The sequence below is a fragment of the Sus scrofa genome, chromosome 1 (assembly GCF_054392235.1).
Source record: "Sus scrofa isolate SSC_HxYL_T2T_F1_AM1 chromosome 1, Sscrofa_HxYL_maternal_Yorkshire_Landrace_v2.0, whole genome shotgun sequence".
NCBI lineage: Eukaryota > Metazoa > Chordata > Mammalia > Artiodactyla > Suidae > Sus > Sus scrofa.
In genome coordinates, this window is record NC_139383.1 from 124198101 (window position 1) to 124212776 (window position 14676).

General features: G+C 34.0%; 1 protein-coding gene across 17 annotated transcripts in view; it reads right to left on the reverse strand.

Moving 5' to 3' along the window:
• The window catches only part of TCF12 (transcription factor 12), a 372042-nt gene that overhangs the window by 187729 nt on the left and 169637 nt on the right, over positions 1-14676 (reverse strand). For all 17 annotated transcript variants that reach the window (XR_014810871.1, XM_021094715.2, XM_021094708.2 and 14 more), the window contains one exon: positions 9433-9535. Coding sequence is in view for 16 of the 17 variants with exons in the window: in XM_021094715.2 (XP_020950374.1) it covers positions 9433-9535 (103 nt within the window). In the remaining variant the exon portion in view is untranslated. The remainder of the gene's footprint in view (positions 1-9432; positions 9536-14676) is intronic.

Here is a 14676-nt window from a genome sequence, read left to right on the forward strand (position 1 = left end):
TCCTTCAATCACTTTATTTACACATTCAGCCATCTAGTTGTATACATAATTTTTAATTAAACTTTGAGGTAACTACAGATTTATATGCAGTTATAAGAAATAATGGAGAGCGCCTATGCACACTTCACATAATTTCCTCCATGTGATAATATAGCAGCTGGGATATGAACATTGCTACAATTTACTGATCTTATTCAGATTTCCCCAGTTTTTAAAAAATTTGTACGCACAAACATGTGGTTGGTTTTATGTAATTTTATCACAAATGTAGGTTCACATATCCACCGCCACGATCACAATGCAGGACAGTTACATGTACATGGATCCTCCTGTTGCCCTTTAGAACCACATCTATCTGTCTCCTTAAGCTCCGGTAACCAACAATTTGTGTGCAATTCTATACTTTTGCTATTTCAAGAGTAGTATATAGATGAGATCATACTGTATGTAATCTTTAGAGAGTGGCTTTTTTTCAGTCAGCCTAATTAACTCAAGACCAATCTAAATTATTGTGTTGATAAGTCATTTCTTTTTATTGCTGAATAGTATTCCAAAGGATGAGTGTACCAGAGTCTGTTTAACCATTTGCCCATAGAGAGACCCTTGGATTTTTTCCAGTTTTGGCTATCACCAAAAAAGGTGCTATGAACATTTCATGTTCAAGTTTTTGTGGGAACATAAAGTTTTCATTTCTCTAGGACAAATGAGTACAATTGCTGAGATGCATGGTAATCACATTTTAGTTATATAATGAACTGCCAAAGTGTCGTCTAGAATGGCTGTATCATTTTACATTCCCAATGTGTATTTTCCTTTACATCCTTAGGTTAAAATCCTTACTGGTGAAGCTATATAGAGACACACTGTATATAAATTCATCTTCAAGTATGTTTGGGGCACTGTTTTCCTTCTAAAAGTATCATGGTAAACTGGAGTTAAAATCACACTATATAAAGAAAAGAGTTGGGAGTTCAGATGAGTTGCAATGTCCCACAACTATTTTGTGCAGCAAGATGACCAAAGGAATCAGAGACATATTCTTAAAAAATATATAAACAGATAAAGTGGATACACATAACAACAACACAAATTATCAGTGCATATATACACATGTATCCCACCAGTATCTCTAGGGAAACGTAAATTACAAGCAGACATCTGCTATTATGCCAGTACTTGAAGATGTTTTCAAGTACCTTTGTAAAACACCTAAAGATAATACTTAATTTTTTAAGAAGGCATCTGATTGAAATTTTATGGTAGAATGAATTAAAACAAAAGCATATATTTAATGGGCTCCTATCTTATCTAAACACCAGAGTAAAAATGCTCTGCATTTAATGTTGGCATCAAAGGACTGCATAATTTAATTTCCTCAAAACCATTAGCCTGTATGAAAGGAAAATAAAAAGTGGATGGGAATTCTTTGGTGTGAGCATATTTAATTTTATGTAAACCTGAGAAAACATTTATAAAAATTATAACATAAACAGAACACTGCATTTTCTTAAATTTTTCAGATAACAGAGAGCCTTAAATTCAAGATGAATAGCATTATCAAATCAGAAATTTTCTCAAACACAAAACATTAAGCCCTGTCCAAGAAAAGTTTTAAATATATATTCTATAAACTGCAACCAAAATTCATAATTTACATTTATGTTACAAAAACTGTTTGGATACAAGCCTAGAAAATATTATAATATTGCTATTGCACACATCTTTGGGGAGATACCCCAGTTGGGAGTGCAGACTCTCACCAGAGCAACAGTCCTTTTCTGACGATCGCACCATTCTCACATTTTCCTCTCATCACAGGTTCTCTCTACAGACTCTTCTTTGCAACTATTCTCTGAAGAGCAGCCCCACTGCCACATCTCTACCAAGCTGCCTAATTTTCACCTTTTCCTCTCCTAATGTGGCTAGTGTAATTTACTATAGTTAGGATTTTAAATTACCATTTTGAGAATTAGATTTTTAAAAAATTTTCTGATTATAGAAAACATTTGAAGAGAAAAATAAAGAGGAAAACAACTCACCTAATAAGTAACTTACCACTGTGTATAGAGGCAATGAAGCCTTGGAATTTTTAGAAATAATTCACTACCACCACAACCATCATGCCTGGATATTAAAAAAACAAAACCACAAAACAACCCTGGTATGTTCCACAGAATTTCACATATATGATTTATTACCTATTCAGAAAATTGTTTTATTGTTGTTACTGCTTGAAGTTTTTTGTTAAATTATCTAGAACGAGATTGGTAAACTACAGCCTGTAGAGCAAATGCAGGCCACCAACTGTTATTTTTATAGCCCATGAACTAAGAATAGTTTTTCCACATTTTTAAATGGTTATATAAGTACCTACATAACATCACTGATTTTGCCTTCTGGGCTTCAAACTCTAAACTGTTAACTTTCTGGCTTCCTGCAAACAAGTTTGCTAATCTCTGATCTCAGGGATCATTATAGAAAAATATGTAATAGAAATTAATAAAATTAGAGTCCCCACTGTGGCTCTGCAGTAATAAACTGGACTAATATCCATGAGGACACGGGTTCGATCCCTGGCCCTGCTCAGTAGGTTAAGGATCCAGCGTTTCCATGAGCTGTGGTGTAGGTTGTCAGCTGCAGCAATGCTTCCATTCCTAGCCTGGGAACTTCCATATGCTGAGGGTGAGGGCCTAAAAAGACAAAAAAGAAAAAAATAAGTTAATAAATTTATAGCTGTACATAAAACTAATTGATTTAATTTGCTGCAAAGTGGCCTTGAACTCCACTTGCATTTAATTGTGCCTCCCTAGAAATTTCATACAACCCAAGGAGTCTGATAACCCTCCAGAGATGTTCTCAAAGTGAAAAAACAAGTATGTAATTTACAAATGATTGTTCCATACTTCACCACTCTACACCATGCACATGCCAAGAGTCAAAAAAATATTTTTCGAGAAGACAGTATTACATAGAAACACTGCCTATATATGAGAATGCCCTACAATACAGGTAGAATAGCAAGTTCTACTATTCTTAAAAACCTAAAATACCAAATGACAACAACAAAACAAACCCAACTTGGAAGTCATAGAAAACGTGAGCTATAAAAAGCAAAGGCTGAATTTTGTAAGAAAAAAAATTAAAGAAATAGGCTGAGATGTGAAGGTAATTACAACTGGTCTCTCTTTTAAGCAATTATTTAATTCTCTTAAATAATTCACTCTGAGACTAATTTCTCTTAGATAAAAGGGACCTGGGTCTATAGAGGAGTATTCTTGAAACTCTGGCGCCTCTTTCAAAGTGAGATGTTAGTATGGTCTCTCTCAGCCTAGGTAGAAAAGAAATGCTTAGCTCATCTCTGACTTATAATAGGAATAGAAAGCTATCAAATCAATTTAACTATGAAAAGGGGTTGCTTTTCAGGCTGAGGATGTAGGGTAGGTAGGGGCATGGAAAAAAATGATCCTGCCAGGAACAAGTATTACAAGTAAAATGCCTATCTCTGTTGAAAGAAAACATCCCAAACCACTAAGGAATAAAGTAACCTGTAATATGGTAGCCAGAAGGGACAATGTAAAACAGTGGAAAAACTGGAGTGAAGGACCTAGAAATATACAGCAAGAGATAAGTACCCTTCCCCATTTTTAAAAGCTCTGTGCCAAATTTGCCTCTCCAGTTTTATATCATTCTCTCAACATTTTTGAGGTGTAAGAGGAGGATCAGATGACAGTGACTGAACACTTGGATCCACCATGCCTAAAATCAACCTACTCCTAGCCATTTGGGATATCTAAGTCAATAAATACCTCTTTTTGTTGAACATAAAAGTTTTAAGTTAACTTCTATCACTTGCCATATACTGGATTAAATGCTTTTCCACAATAAAACTTTTCCTGATTACTCTGCCTGTGCCTTATCTTAATCTCTTTTGAATTTCTGTAAGAATTTCTTTGTATTGCTCACATGCTATCATGTAAAATAATTACTGAAATTACTGCCCCAACCACACTAATGTAACAACACTGATAACGACAGACCAAATTTTATTCACTTTTATATTCTGCCATACAGAATTTTCATACAGGGCAGCATGGATCAGTACACATGAAGGAGAAAGAAACAGGTACTCAATACTTCACACTGGTTAATGAAGAGTCTAAGCAGTAGCAAGAGGAAGAAAAAGATATAAAAGTTATCATGTAGTAAAGGAACAAATGAACAAATGGTTGAACACGAGAGGTAAAAAGAAAAAAAAAAGCAGTGTAGCAGAAGTGGGCTGTGAGCTAAGTTAGAATCAAGAGGGTTGGATCCATGTTTCCTAATTAACTACTCATTTAATTTTCCATAGTTTTGATTTCTTCAAAACTAAGTCTGGTTCCCTCCAGCTTTTCCCAGTCCCAACATTTTGTATTTATAAGCATTCAAAGATGACAGAATGCAGATTAATGAACTTGGGGTTAACAAAACACTGGGAAAGTATGAAGATCCTATCTTTATGAAAATACTGTCAAACCAGATATTACGCCATATTGTTTCCTCTAAGCACACTTATAATCATTTTTCATTCTCTCTCCAATGAAGGAATTTTTGTACATCAAAGTTAGCAATCTTTTGAGGCAGACTTCTATAATGCTTTGATACTGCAAAAATGCTGATTCTACTTTTTTTTTTTTGGTAATCCTAGGAGACTTCTGGAGTAATCATAAAGTATAGTGTAGACAGGATCAAGTACACAAAAGAATTCTCTTTGAAATTTGGTTATTTGAGATACTAAATATATAGGAAAAAAGTGTTCTTGGTTTTAAATTCCCAGATAAGCCCAAAGAAACCTATTTAATCCACAATGAAATGAAAATAAAATGTAATAGCTATTAACAGAGGAGCCTTTTAAACTCTGAAGTAGAGAAGAAGGGTAGGGCTGTGCAAATAGATTCCAATAGCAATGGAAGGACAACTGGTTTGTTTATAAGCCAAGTACTGATAAAACAGAGGTTGAACAACTGAACCCAACCTATTAAATTAGCTAAGATACCTAAAATGAGTTATAAAAATACATGCAACAGTATTATTAACCCTGTGCTATTCTCCTTTCAAAGAACTTTCATGTATTATTTCTTATTTTTCCCTTATCACAATATAAAAGCATGTCCCAGGGTATGCTCCATGGAAAACTAGTTCCCCAGAGGCTAATGTTGCTTTTTTTGTTTGTTTGTTTTCTACCAAAAGACTTCTGTGCAATCTCTGAATCTGGAATGCAATGGGCTAAAAAACTTAAGTAAGCCCCCCCCCATTTCCCACAGTCTTTAATATTCGAAAGCATCATCTGAATCCCTAAGAGAGGGCACAAGAGATACAATGCTTTCCAAAGTTATGACACCATGGAACTTATTTTCATGGTCATCTATCAAGAAGGGTAGCCATAGTTGAGGAAAATGCTCAGCTAGTACAACCCTGAAGCCATTAGATAGAAAGAGCAAGTACCTTATATGCCTCATGTGCCTAATAGAAAGAACACTTAACTTTGAGTAACAAGACATGGTGAGTAACAAGACATGGGTCCTAAATTCAGTTTTGCCATTTACTGACTCTGTGACCTCAAGAAAAAACACAATTTACCTGTGCCTCAGTTTTATCATTTGCAAAACACCAATTATAATTCTAGTTGCAGACTTTTCCAGCACTGAATAAAAGATATTAGATACATGAGATTATAGAATCTATATTAGATACATGAGATTATAGAATTATAAAATTATAGAGCTGCAGAAGACCTTTGAGATTACTTAGCATTACAAAAAAAAAAAAAGAGAGAGAGAGAGAGAGATTACCTAGCAGTACCTTATCTGAAAGGTAAAGATTATGTTTCAGGATCTGGATTAAAATTTAGATTTCAACTCTCAGCCTTGTATTTTTTCCTATACCATCTCTAGTTGCTTCTAGTTTTTACAAGATAAAACATGAACAAAACAGCTCTAGAGGCAAAACAGGTCCCAGAAAAGAATATAAATGAAGGTCTAAGAAAAAAGGTACTATCTTAAGACAAAACATGCACACACATCCTGAAATAAGTAAAGCTTTGCTAGATATGGAGGGACAGATACCTAAGTAGTTTTCTCCACAGTAACTCAGGAATTGAAGGTAGGCAATTCTACGAAATAATTTGTTTCTATGTCCAATTAATAAATTGGTCCTACCATCAGCAAAAACACAACTAATCAACAAACGTAAAGGAAAGTAAATATTATTGAAATTAACAAAGGGCCCAAGGGTGGAGAAATGCACCAAAGCTGGAAGAGGCTAGAAGTAAACAAGACTATTTGGTGATACTACTGCAATTCACTGCTATTATCAAAGCTTTGCAGTTTTACTAAAAGAGAACAGAACTGTTTGACGCTAATTACTTAGTGATGTGCCAAAAAGGATGTACTCATTTCACTTGAAACATAAGAAAAGCCCTCTTTTCCTTATTGACAAATCAAAAGGATAATTCTGGAATTCATTAAAAAGAAATACTAACTGATTCAACATAATAGCTTTACTTCCTGTGCAGAACACTTCAAAATACCTAAATGAATACAGAAGTACATGTTTCTGCTGGAACTTGTTCATTATTGAATCATTATCAACCCTTTTAGACAAAATTTCTCATTTTTTTGCAATGTACAAACTCATTAAAGTGTTTGAGAGCTTCATCATGAAAGACAGTGGCACTTTACAATCCACTATTTCTTCAGGCAAATTGTGCTTACGACTGAACATAATACGAAAAATAACATTCCAGAGACATACAATTCCACCCCCCTTAAATGGTGTTTTTACATGTTGACAGCAATGATAAAATATGGTACTGCTTCCTAGTTAGCTTTAACTGTTGTTGAGCACTCATCATTCACAGCATCACTTTGAAGTTTTTACCTATTATGACTATTAGGTATCAACAGTTCAAAAGCTTCTAATACTGCCTACATGTCTCAGTTGTGCTTTAACAATGCAAACTTTTAGCCTAAAAACTCCCCTAAATTATCAAATGGCTAAAAAAGTTAATCTATCCACTATAATTTATACTGAGTGCTATAAACCCACATTCGGGGGTATTTAAAAGTTCAGTTACCTCAACTCACATCATGTGGGATTTCTTGTTGCTATATGGAGCTGCTCCACAATTTAAAGGACATTCATTTCCAAAAGCTACTGTCATGCAGATTGCTTAGACTCAATTGTTAGATATCTCATTTGATCATTTTTACTGAAAATATAGTAAGAAAGTGTAGTAAATTAGATATTGCCAAGACCACTGAAATCCTTATGAACATATCTGCCTAATCTTTTCAGGGGCATTTTCTCCTTTTTTTATAGGTAAATTAACATTTTTAAGATTAGGTAGTTAAAACTTACAATGAAAATGTATAGCTGTAGCTAATTAACTGTACAATGCAGTTCAGATACACACAGGTTTTTCTCACTTGTACTGTGAAGGGATCAATCTGTTTATGAATCTGAGTTTTATTTTTTAAGACTGAGTTTAGATGCTGATTTTATGATTTTATACACAGGGTATGGATGACTAATGAAATCATTCTAATAATTATCTGCAAACTGAAGAAACTAACAAAGCACATGCTTATAATTGCTCCAACTAAGAAAATGTTACCTCAAACTGAATTACATATATATTTTTAGTCAACAGCTGCTCAGAACAAATGGCTGACACGCATACTTCCTAGAATTCATTTATTTCCCACACTTATCCCCACAATTTTAATAGTAACCCTGGCTCAAAGCTGTACTACTGATGAAATCTACTGAACTTAAGAGTCATCTCTGTGAGCTAAGAATAAAGGTAAGTACATAAATACATAAAGGATAACTTCTGACTTCTTCACAACTAAGAGTTATAGCCCTAATTAATAAGAAAGCTTAGTTCAGTCTGAAATTACAAAAACACTGACTACAGTTAGCTCTATCACATTTACTATAAATGAAATGGTACTTGGAGAAAAGTTATACTACAGAAGGAAATTATCTGGAGTGTCACATCTACTTTACTGTGATGGTAAGCTCAACAGAAAATTTAAAAAATAGATTGGAAAGTTTTCCCTGTGCAAATGCAAGGATAATTTATTTGTTCTAAATTTAATTCTGATTTTTACCTGGAATGATAATACTACTTAATACTGGATTTTCATTTACATTTATGTTGAAACAAATTGCCATTTTAAACACAAATTTTATCACTGATTAGATTTTTTACTCTTACGTCATACTCAATGATTCAGGTGGTAACTGCCTTGGGCAAAATCCACACTAGAGCATCAAAATCTGTCTCCCTAATACTTTACGGAGGATAAGGGAAATAAACAAAGACTGTGCAAAGCAAAAGCATTTATAAAGAAATTGCAGACCACCAGGATTTTGGATTTGAGTAATCCACTTAGATTAGCATGGCTGTGTCTTAAAAGGACAATTCTAAGATCATAATATAGGTCACGTCCTTAAGAAATAGAATAAGTAATGAAATCAATGTCAATTACACAAACCTTTCATATTAACACGACGCCACTGACAACCAGTAAAACAGATTAAATAAAGCTTTTGTAATGTGCTCAGCCTGAACATAAACAAGAAGGAAAAATAATGTCATAAAACAGAGAGTCTTTTGAAACAGGTACTGCAAAAACTTAAAATTATCCTTTCAGAAAATAAGTGGCATCCAAACTGGAAGGGAAACATTGGGGGATTATCATTTTAGATTAAATAGCTATAAATTTTGATATGAAAAAGGGGAGGGAGAGAGCAGAAGGGAGGGTTGGTTTGCAGAACGTAGAGGAAGATATGGATAACAGCTAACCTTAAATGTTTTGCTAAAAATAATAACCAGGTTTAGGTGGTAGCTAAAGTCCTTCAAAATACAACTTCAGTACTACAGAAGAAAACTTTTAAAAGTCCCAATATGAACCCAAGTGCTTAAAACTAATGCTTCAACATTTAAATTTACTATTAAGTTTTGACCAAATACTGTCAAAAGAAATTGTCCAACATGAGTAAAAAATACTCCAACAAGAGTAAAATCACTCTTCTGCCATATTTTTAATTACTATATACATGCAATTGTTAAGACAAATAGTAAATTACAAACACATGTCTCTGAAATGCTTCTCTGCCCAGAAAGCAGAAAACATATAATGCTTGATGTTAAGACACTGCCAAAACTGACATTTAAAACATTCCTGCTTCCTTTTTTGATAGCAATGACAATAATGTTCTAAGAGAAGGACCCACACTTCAGGACCCTCAAGGTGAGCTGAACAAAGCAAGCCAGATGCCCCTAGAAACTCAGGAACTTTCTTCTAGATACTTATGCATCCTTCCTGGACAATGGGATAAAAAAATGTCTCCGACCAAAGAGGCTTTGTCAGAGAATTACCAACTTACCCATCAGATTTGAGTTCATGAAAGGTGTTGGGGACAAGCCTTCGTGGGCCCCTAATCGACTGTCATTCAAGTGATCACTGTAATGAGGGCTGTCTGTAAAACCCTAGAGGACAAAAAAAAAGACCAGAGTATTAGAGATTATTTGGCAGTCCTGCTAATTGAGCATAATGACACTCATCTAATTAATATAGACTTATAAATGGTCATTCCTAACCAGGTTCCCGATTCATTACTTGAAAAACTAAAGAGAAATGCTGCTTTTAAGATTTTAAAGTCAAAAAGTTTCTTTATCTATTTTATTTTATTTTATTTTATTTATTTATTTATTTTTTAAAGACTACTCTTGTTGTTGTTGTTGCTGTTGCTATTTCTTGGGCCGCTCCCGCGGCATATGGAGGTTCCCAGGCTAGGGGTCAAATCAGAGCTGCAGCCACCGGCCTACGCCAGAGCCACAGCAACGTGGGATCCGAGCCGCGTCTGCAACCTACACCACAGCTCACGGCAATGCCGGATCATTAACCCACTGAGCAAGGGCAGGGACCGAACCCGCAACCTCATGGTTCCTAGTTGGATTCGTTAACCACTGCGCCACGACGGGAACTCCCTCTTTATCTATTTTAAAGAATATTAGCCTCATGAGAGCATGGGGCTTTTCCATCCAAAAGAAAAGTTCTATAAATCTTTTTTTTTTTTTTAAAGGATAAACTAAGAAAATATATTTCTGGGTTATAGCAAATTAAGAAAATGTTGATCTCTATCCTCCTTTCTCTGCCTCCATACCCTACCAATAGAAGGTTGGGCAGTTACAAGTTCTACTTAAAATATTAAAAATAATCCAAAATCAATATACTAGAAATGAATCCTTTTCTAAATGGCAAACAAATATTTAGCAAAAGAAGACCTGCTTATATTTCTTTTAATACTAGTGTAATAAAATATAATCCTATAGAAACTGAGCCATGTAAAAAGGAAAACACTTAAAAGATAATTTAAATTCTTAAGAATCTAAAAAATGAAATTGCTAACTCCATGAAAACAGTAACATTAATGTTATTATTTCACAACAGCTGGTATTAAATTTATCCTTATAACTTATAACATGTTTTTTTGAAGCAAAAAAGCAAAAAAGATACCAATATTTACAAATAAGTGTTACAAAAGCTCTGTGGATTAAAAACTGTTCTGGTTCTCAGACTCTTATACATGCTAAGTACAGCATCACCTCCAAATTCATATATTTGCTAAACAAGGCTTTGAACCATAGTTAATTAAAACTGTAGGTGGTATCTATTCCTTTGCAAACTTATTATGATTTTAGTAAAGATCAGAAAATCCTACCATAGGCCGAAACAAGAACAAAACTGCCCTTGCTCACAGAAACCACCCAGAATTCCCTGGGACCATAAAAATCATCAATCACTAAACATTTATCATTACCCAGACTGCAGGCTAACATTCAAGAAGACATTAGTGGGGCTGAAACAGGCCTCACTATCTTTGCAGGCACGCTGTCAGTTCAACCAAAGGGCTAAAACTGAGGGCTAAGTGACTGTCAAATCATTACAATTGCTTATAGATGCATGTCACAATTCCTTCTGCTATTCTGTTTTAAAACTAATCTTCTGGGAGTGCTAACTCCCAAATGAATCTTTGTTTCATTTTTATCTACTTTAGAATCACTGATACACATGTGAGAGACATTCAAGAAGAATCTTGGTGACATTTACAACTTGGTTATGACTACAAGGGGTGTCCTCTACTAACCATAACCACAGTGCTGTCTGTCACAGCCACATTCAGCAGAGCTATGTACAAAACAGAATTGCTCTCAGCTAAGGTCACTCCTTGGAGTTTACTTTTGTTGCTAAAAATTTAACACTCTTGAAGTGCTAAGTGACGTCCCACTATCTCCTATGCATGTCAGTGTTTCACTTTGCCACTCCCTCCCATTGACCCTACAAAAAACTGAAATATTGTTTACCATCATGAAACAACAGCATTACTAAAAAAATGATAAAAAATAATGGTATTAAAAAATGACAGAAAAAATCAGAAATATGTCTACATAGGTCTGCCGCACTGCTCACGCTTCATTTGAATGTTGAAGAATAATAAAAAAATAATTTTGCATGTTCTAGTTTTCATTCTTGAAGAACAATGAAAGAACTTTTCCCCTACATAACTATAAAAACACTGATAAAATTTTAAACTATTTCCTTAAGCACAAGTATATAAATACATCTAAGTTTTAGAGTATCAAATGGCTTTACACAACTGGTGTATTAACTTCATATATTACATATATTATAGTTTAGCATAGAGAAGATCCATCTCTAAGCCTCCATTAATATGTGCTCAGAAAACATATTTACTATCAACCATACACACATAATAGTAAGTACTGTCCCTTACCCATGTGTACCCACATATGGCAGGGTATAATACAGAATTTACTATAACTTTATTTCCCAATCTAGGATGGTCATATTGTACCACAGAGGAATGTATAAACCCGTGTCACCACCAACAAGCAAGACTTGAATATGGGCCCTTATCTATCTCTACTTATTCATAAATCATGATTATACATATACCATTAACCAGTATTTCAAACTTCATTAAGTTGAAATTTTGCTCATGTCAGATAAAAATTAAATAGAAATTTGAATCTTGTTTCTTACACCTCAAAGGTTCATTCATCTTAGTGTAATTTTTTTTGAAAAGCCACAGCCTAAAAGAAAGGGATTGTTCTTCATCCATACATGCAAACTGATGGTGGAAGGTAGAACAATAAAACTGGACTTTAAAATGCTTGTGATAGTTTTAGATCTAATATATACCAAAACCTCACTTAAAACTGGAGGTGGCTTCTGTATAAGATTATTCTTGTCATTGCTGCCTATTAGAAGTAGTGATAACCATCTAGAATGTAACTTTTGGTGAACCAAGATGAATAGTTAACAAAATAATGTACAAACATTTAAATAAGATGAATTACAGAAAAGTACACAGGTACCTATCAGTCAACATGTAAACAGTGTCAACCAACTGAATAAAACCTAGAACAGTGCTTTGCAAACTTCAATGTTCATATCAATTGACTACAGATCTTGTTAAAATACAGATTAAGAAGCATAAGGTCTTGAGTGGGGCCTGAGATTCTGCATTCTAACAAACAGGTGATGGTGACACTACTGGTCCATGTACCACACTTCCAGTAGAAAGAACCTAGACAATCTGGAAATAAAGATCTTTTTTATATACAGAAAGGAAACACTCATGTATACAAAGACCATGGCTGGGTTCCCCATTTCCCTCCCAACTAGAACTATATTAAAACACTAGATAAGTATAGATAAGGGAGAATGAACCACAGTTAACAAAAAATATAAAACAATCAGAATAACAAAATATCTATATGTATATAGGTACTTAGTCATCTGTTTAAAGTAGAAGATAGATGTCAAACAGAGCCTTAACGAAGGAAATGGGTTGGCTGACCAAGAGTTTAATAACCTTAACTACCATATATAGTTAAGCAAAGAACATGGATGCCCCTAAGTAGGAAAGGGAAAAGGAAGGAAGGGCATAATAAAATGCAGGATAGAGTTGACAGAATAGCAAAAAGGAAGCAAAATAACGCAGCGACTAGCTGGAATATCAAAGGGCAAGAGAAAATGAGCAAAAGGTGACTGCCCTGAAGGAGGGTTTGGAGTAAAAAGAAAGGAACAAAAGCCAAGCAATTGTTAAAATGGCACCCAAGTAGATCAGTCAATGGTACTGATAAATAAATGCTATTTCAATTCTAAATATAAAGAAAAGTAAACCAGTGAGATCATTAAATACAGAACTACCATGGTGCACATTTTGAATTGATAGAGCATTACTATGCTAATAAAAGGGGGTCAAACCTACCCCCCTGGAGCACATAATTAAGATCCTGAATTCTGTAAAATGGTTTTACAATGAAAATAGCCATTAATAAAAATAAGATTTTCATACATGAGATGATAAACTGCATTATGAAGGACAAGAGCAATACTATCAGATTTATTTATTATAGTAGCCTTTTAGCCAAAGTATGCTACTAACCACAAAAATATTTCCAAATACACACTCAAAAATTATAGTTCTTGCCCTAATTATAAAAATGGAAAGTATTCAAGAGTATTTACTGATAAAATCAGTTAATACATACAGAGTTCACAAAAACTGTTTAGTTCTATACTTTAAATTACAATTTAAATTGCAATTTATAAGTAGTTCCATCTATAAATACACATTTCATAAATGTTTTGATATTATGAAACATGAAATTTAAAGTGTATTTCGTACGTTTCTCTATATTCATTTCATGGTACAGAATTTAGAAACTTTAATCTCTGCCATATTATGACAACAGATTCTAAGCAATCAAGCAAGGCTACTACAATTTTTAAACTAAACTATACATAATCAATCAAATTTTTAGTTCTATCAAAACAAAAGCATGCAGTATTATTTACATATTTGTCTCCTCAAAAGCACAACTTTTTTCATTGCCTAATTTTTAAAATAGTTTAGAAGATTTATTTCACTAAACAAATACAGTATAATCACCAGAGAACTTGCCCAAGTTGAGAAAAGACATATTTTTTCTAACCTATGTTGCTATTTCTTCAAATGAAAACCACTGTCTGATTCTCTTTTAAATTACTCTTTCCAATTATTTTCAATAGTTAAAAAGAAATGGGGAGGAAAGGCTCTTTCAGTAAAGACTTACTTCTAAGAAAAGCTTTCCCTGACTCTAACAGGATAAACTCATTCTGAGTTCCCAAAGCAGCAAGTATTTCCATCATATTACTGTTCACACTTTTTATTTATTTATTTATTTATTTATTTATTTATTTATTTATTTATTTTTTGCTTTTTAGGACCGCACCTGTGGCATATAGAGGTTCCCAGGCTAGGTGTCTAATTGGAGCTACAGCTGCCAGCCTACACCACAGCCACAGTAACACAGCACTGGAGCCTTGTCTGAGACCTACAACACAGCACTCAGCAACGCTGGATCCTTAACCCACTGAGCAAGGCCAGGAATCGAACCCAAAACCTCATGGTTCCTAGTTATATTCAGGAACTCTGACACTCTTTGAAATTACCTATTTAATTATCCATTTAAATTACATCATAATTACTATTAAAATTGCAAGGTACAGTATAGTGGATAAATGTGGACTTTCTGGAGCCATACTGGCAGACCTG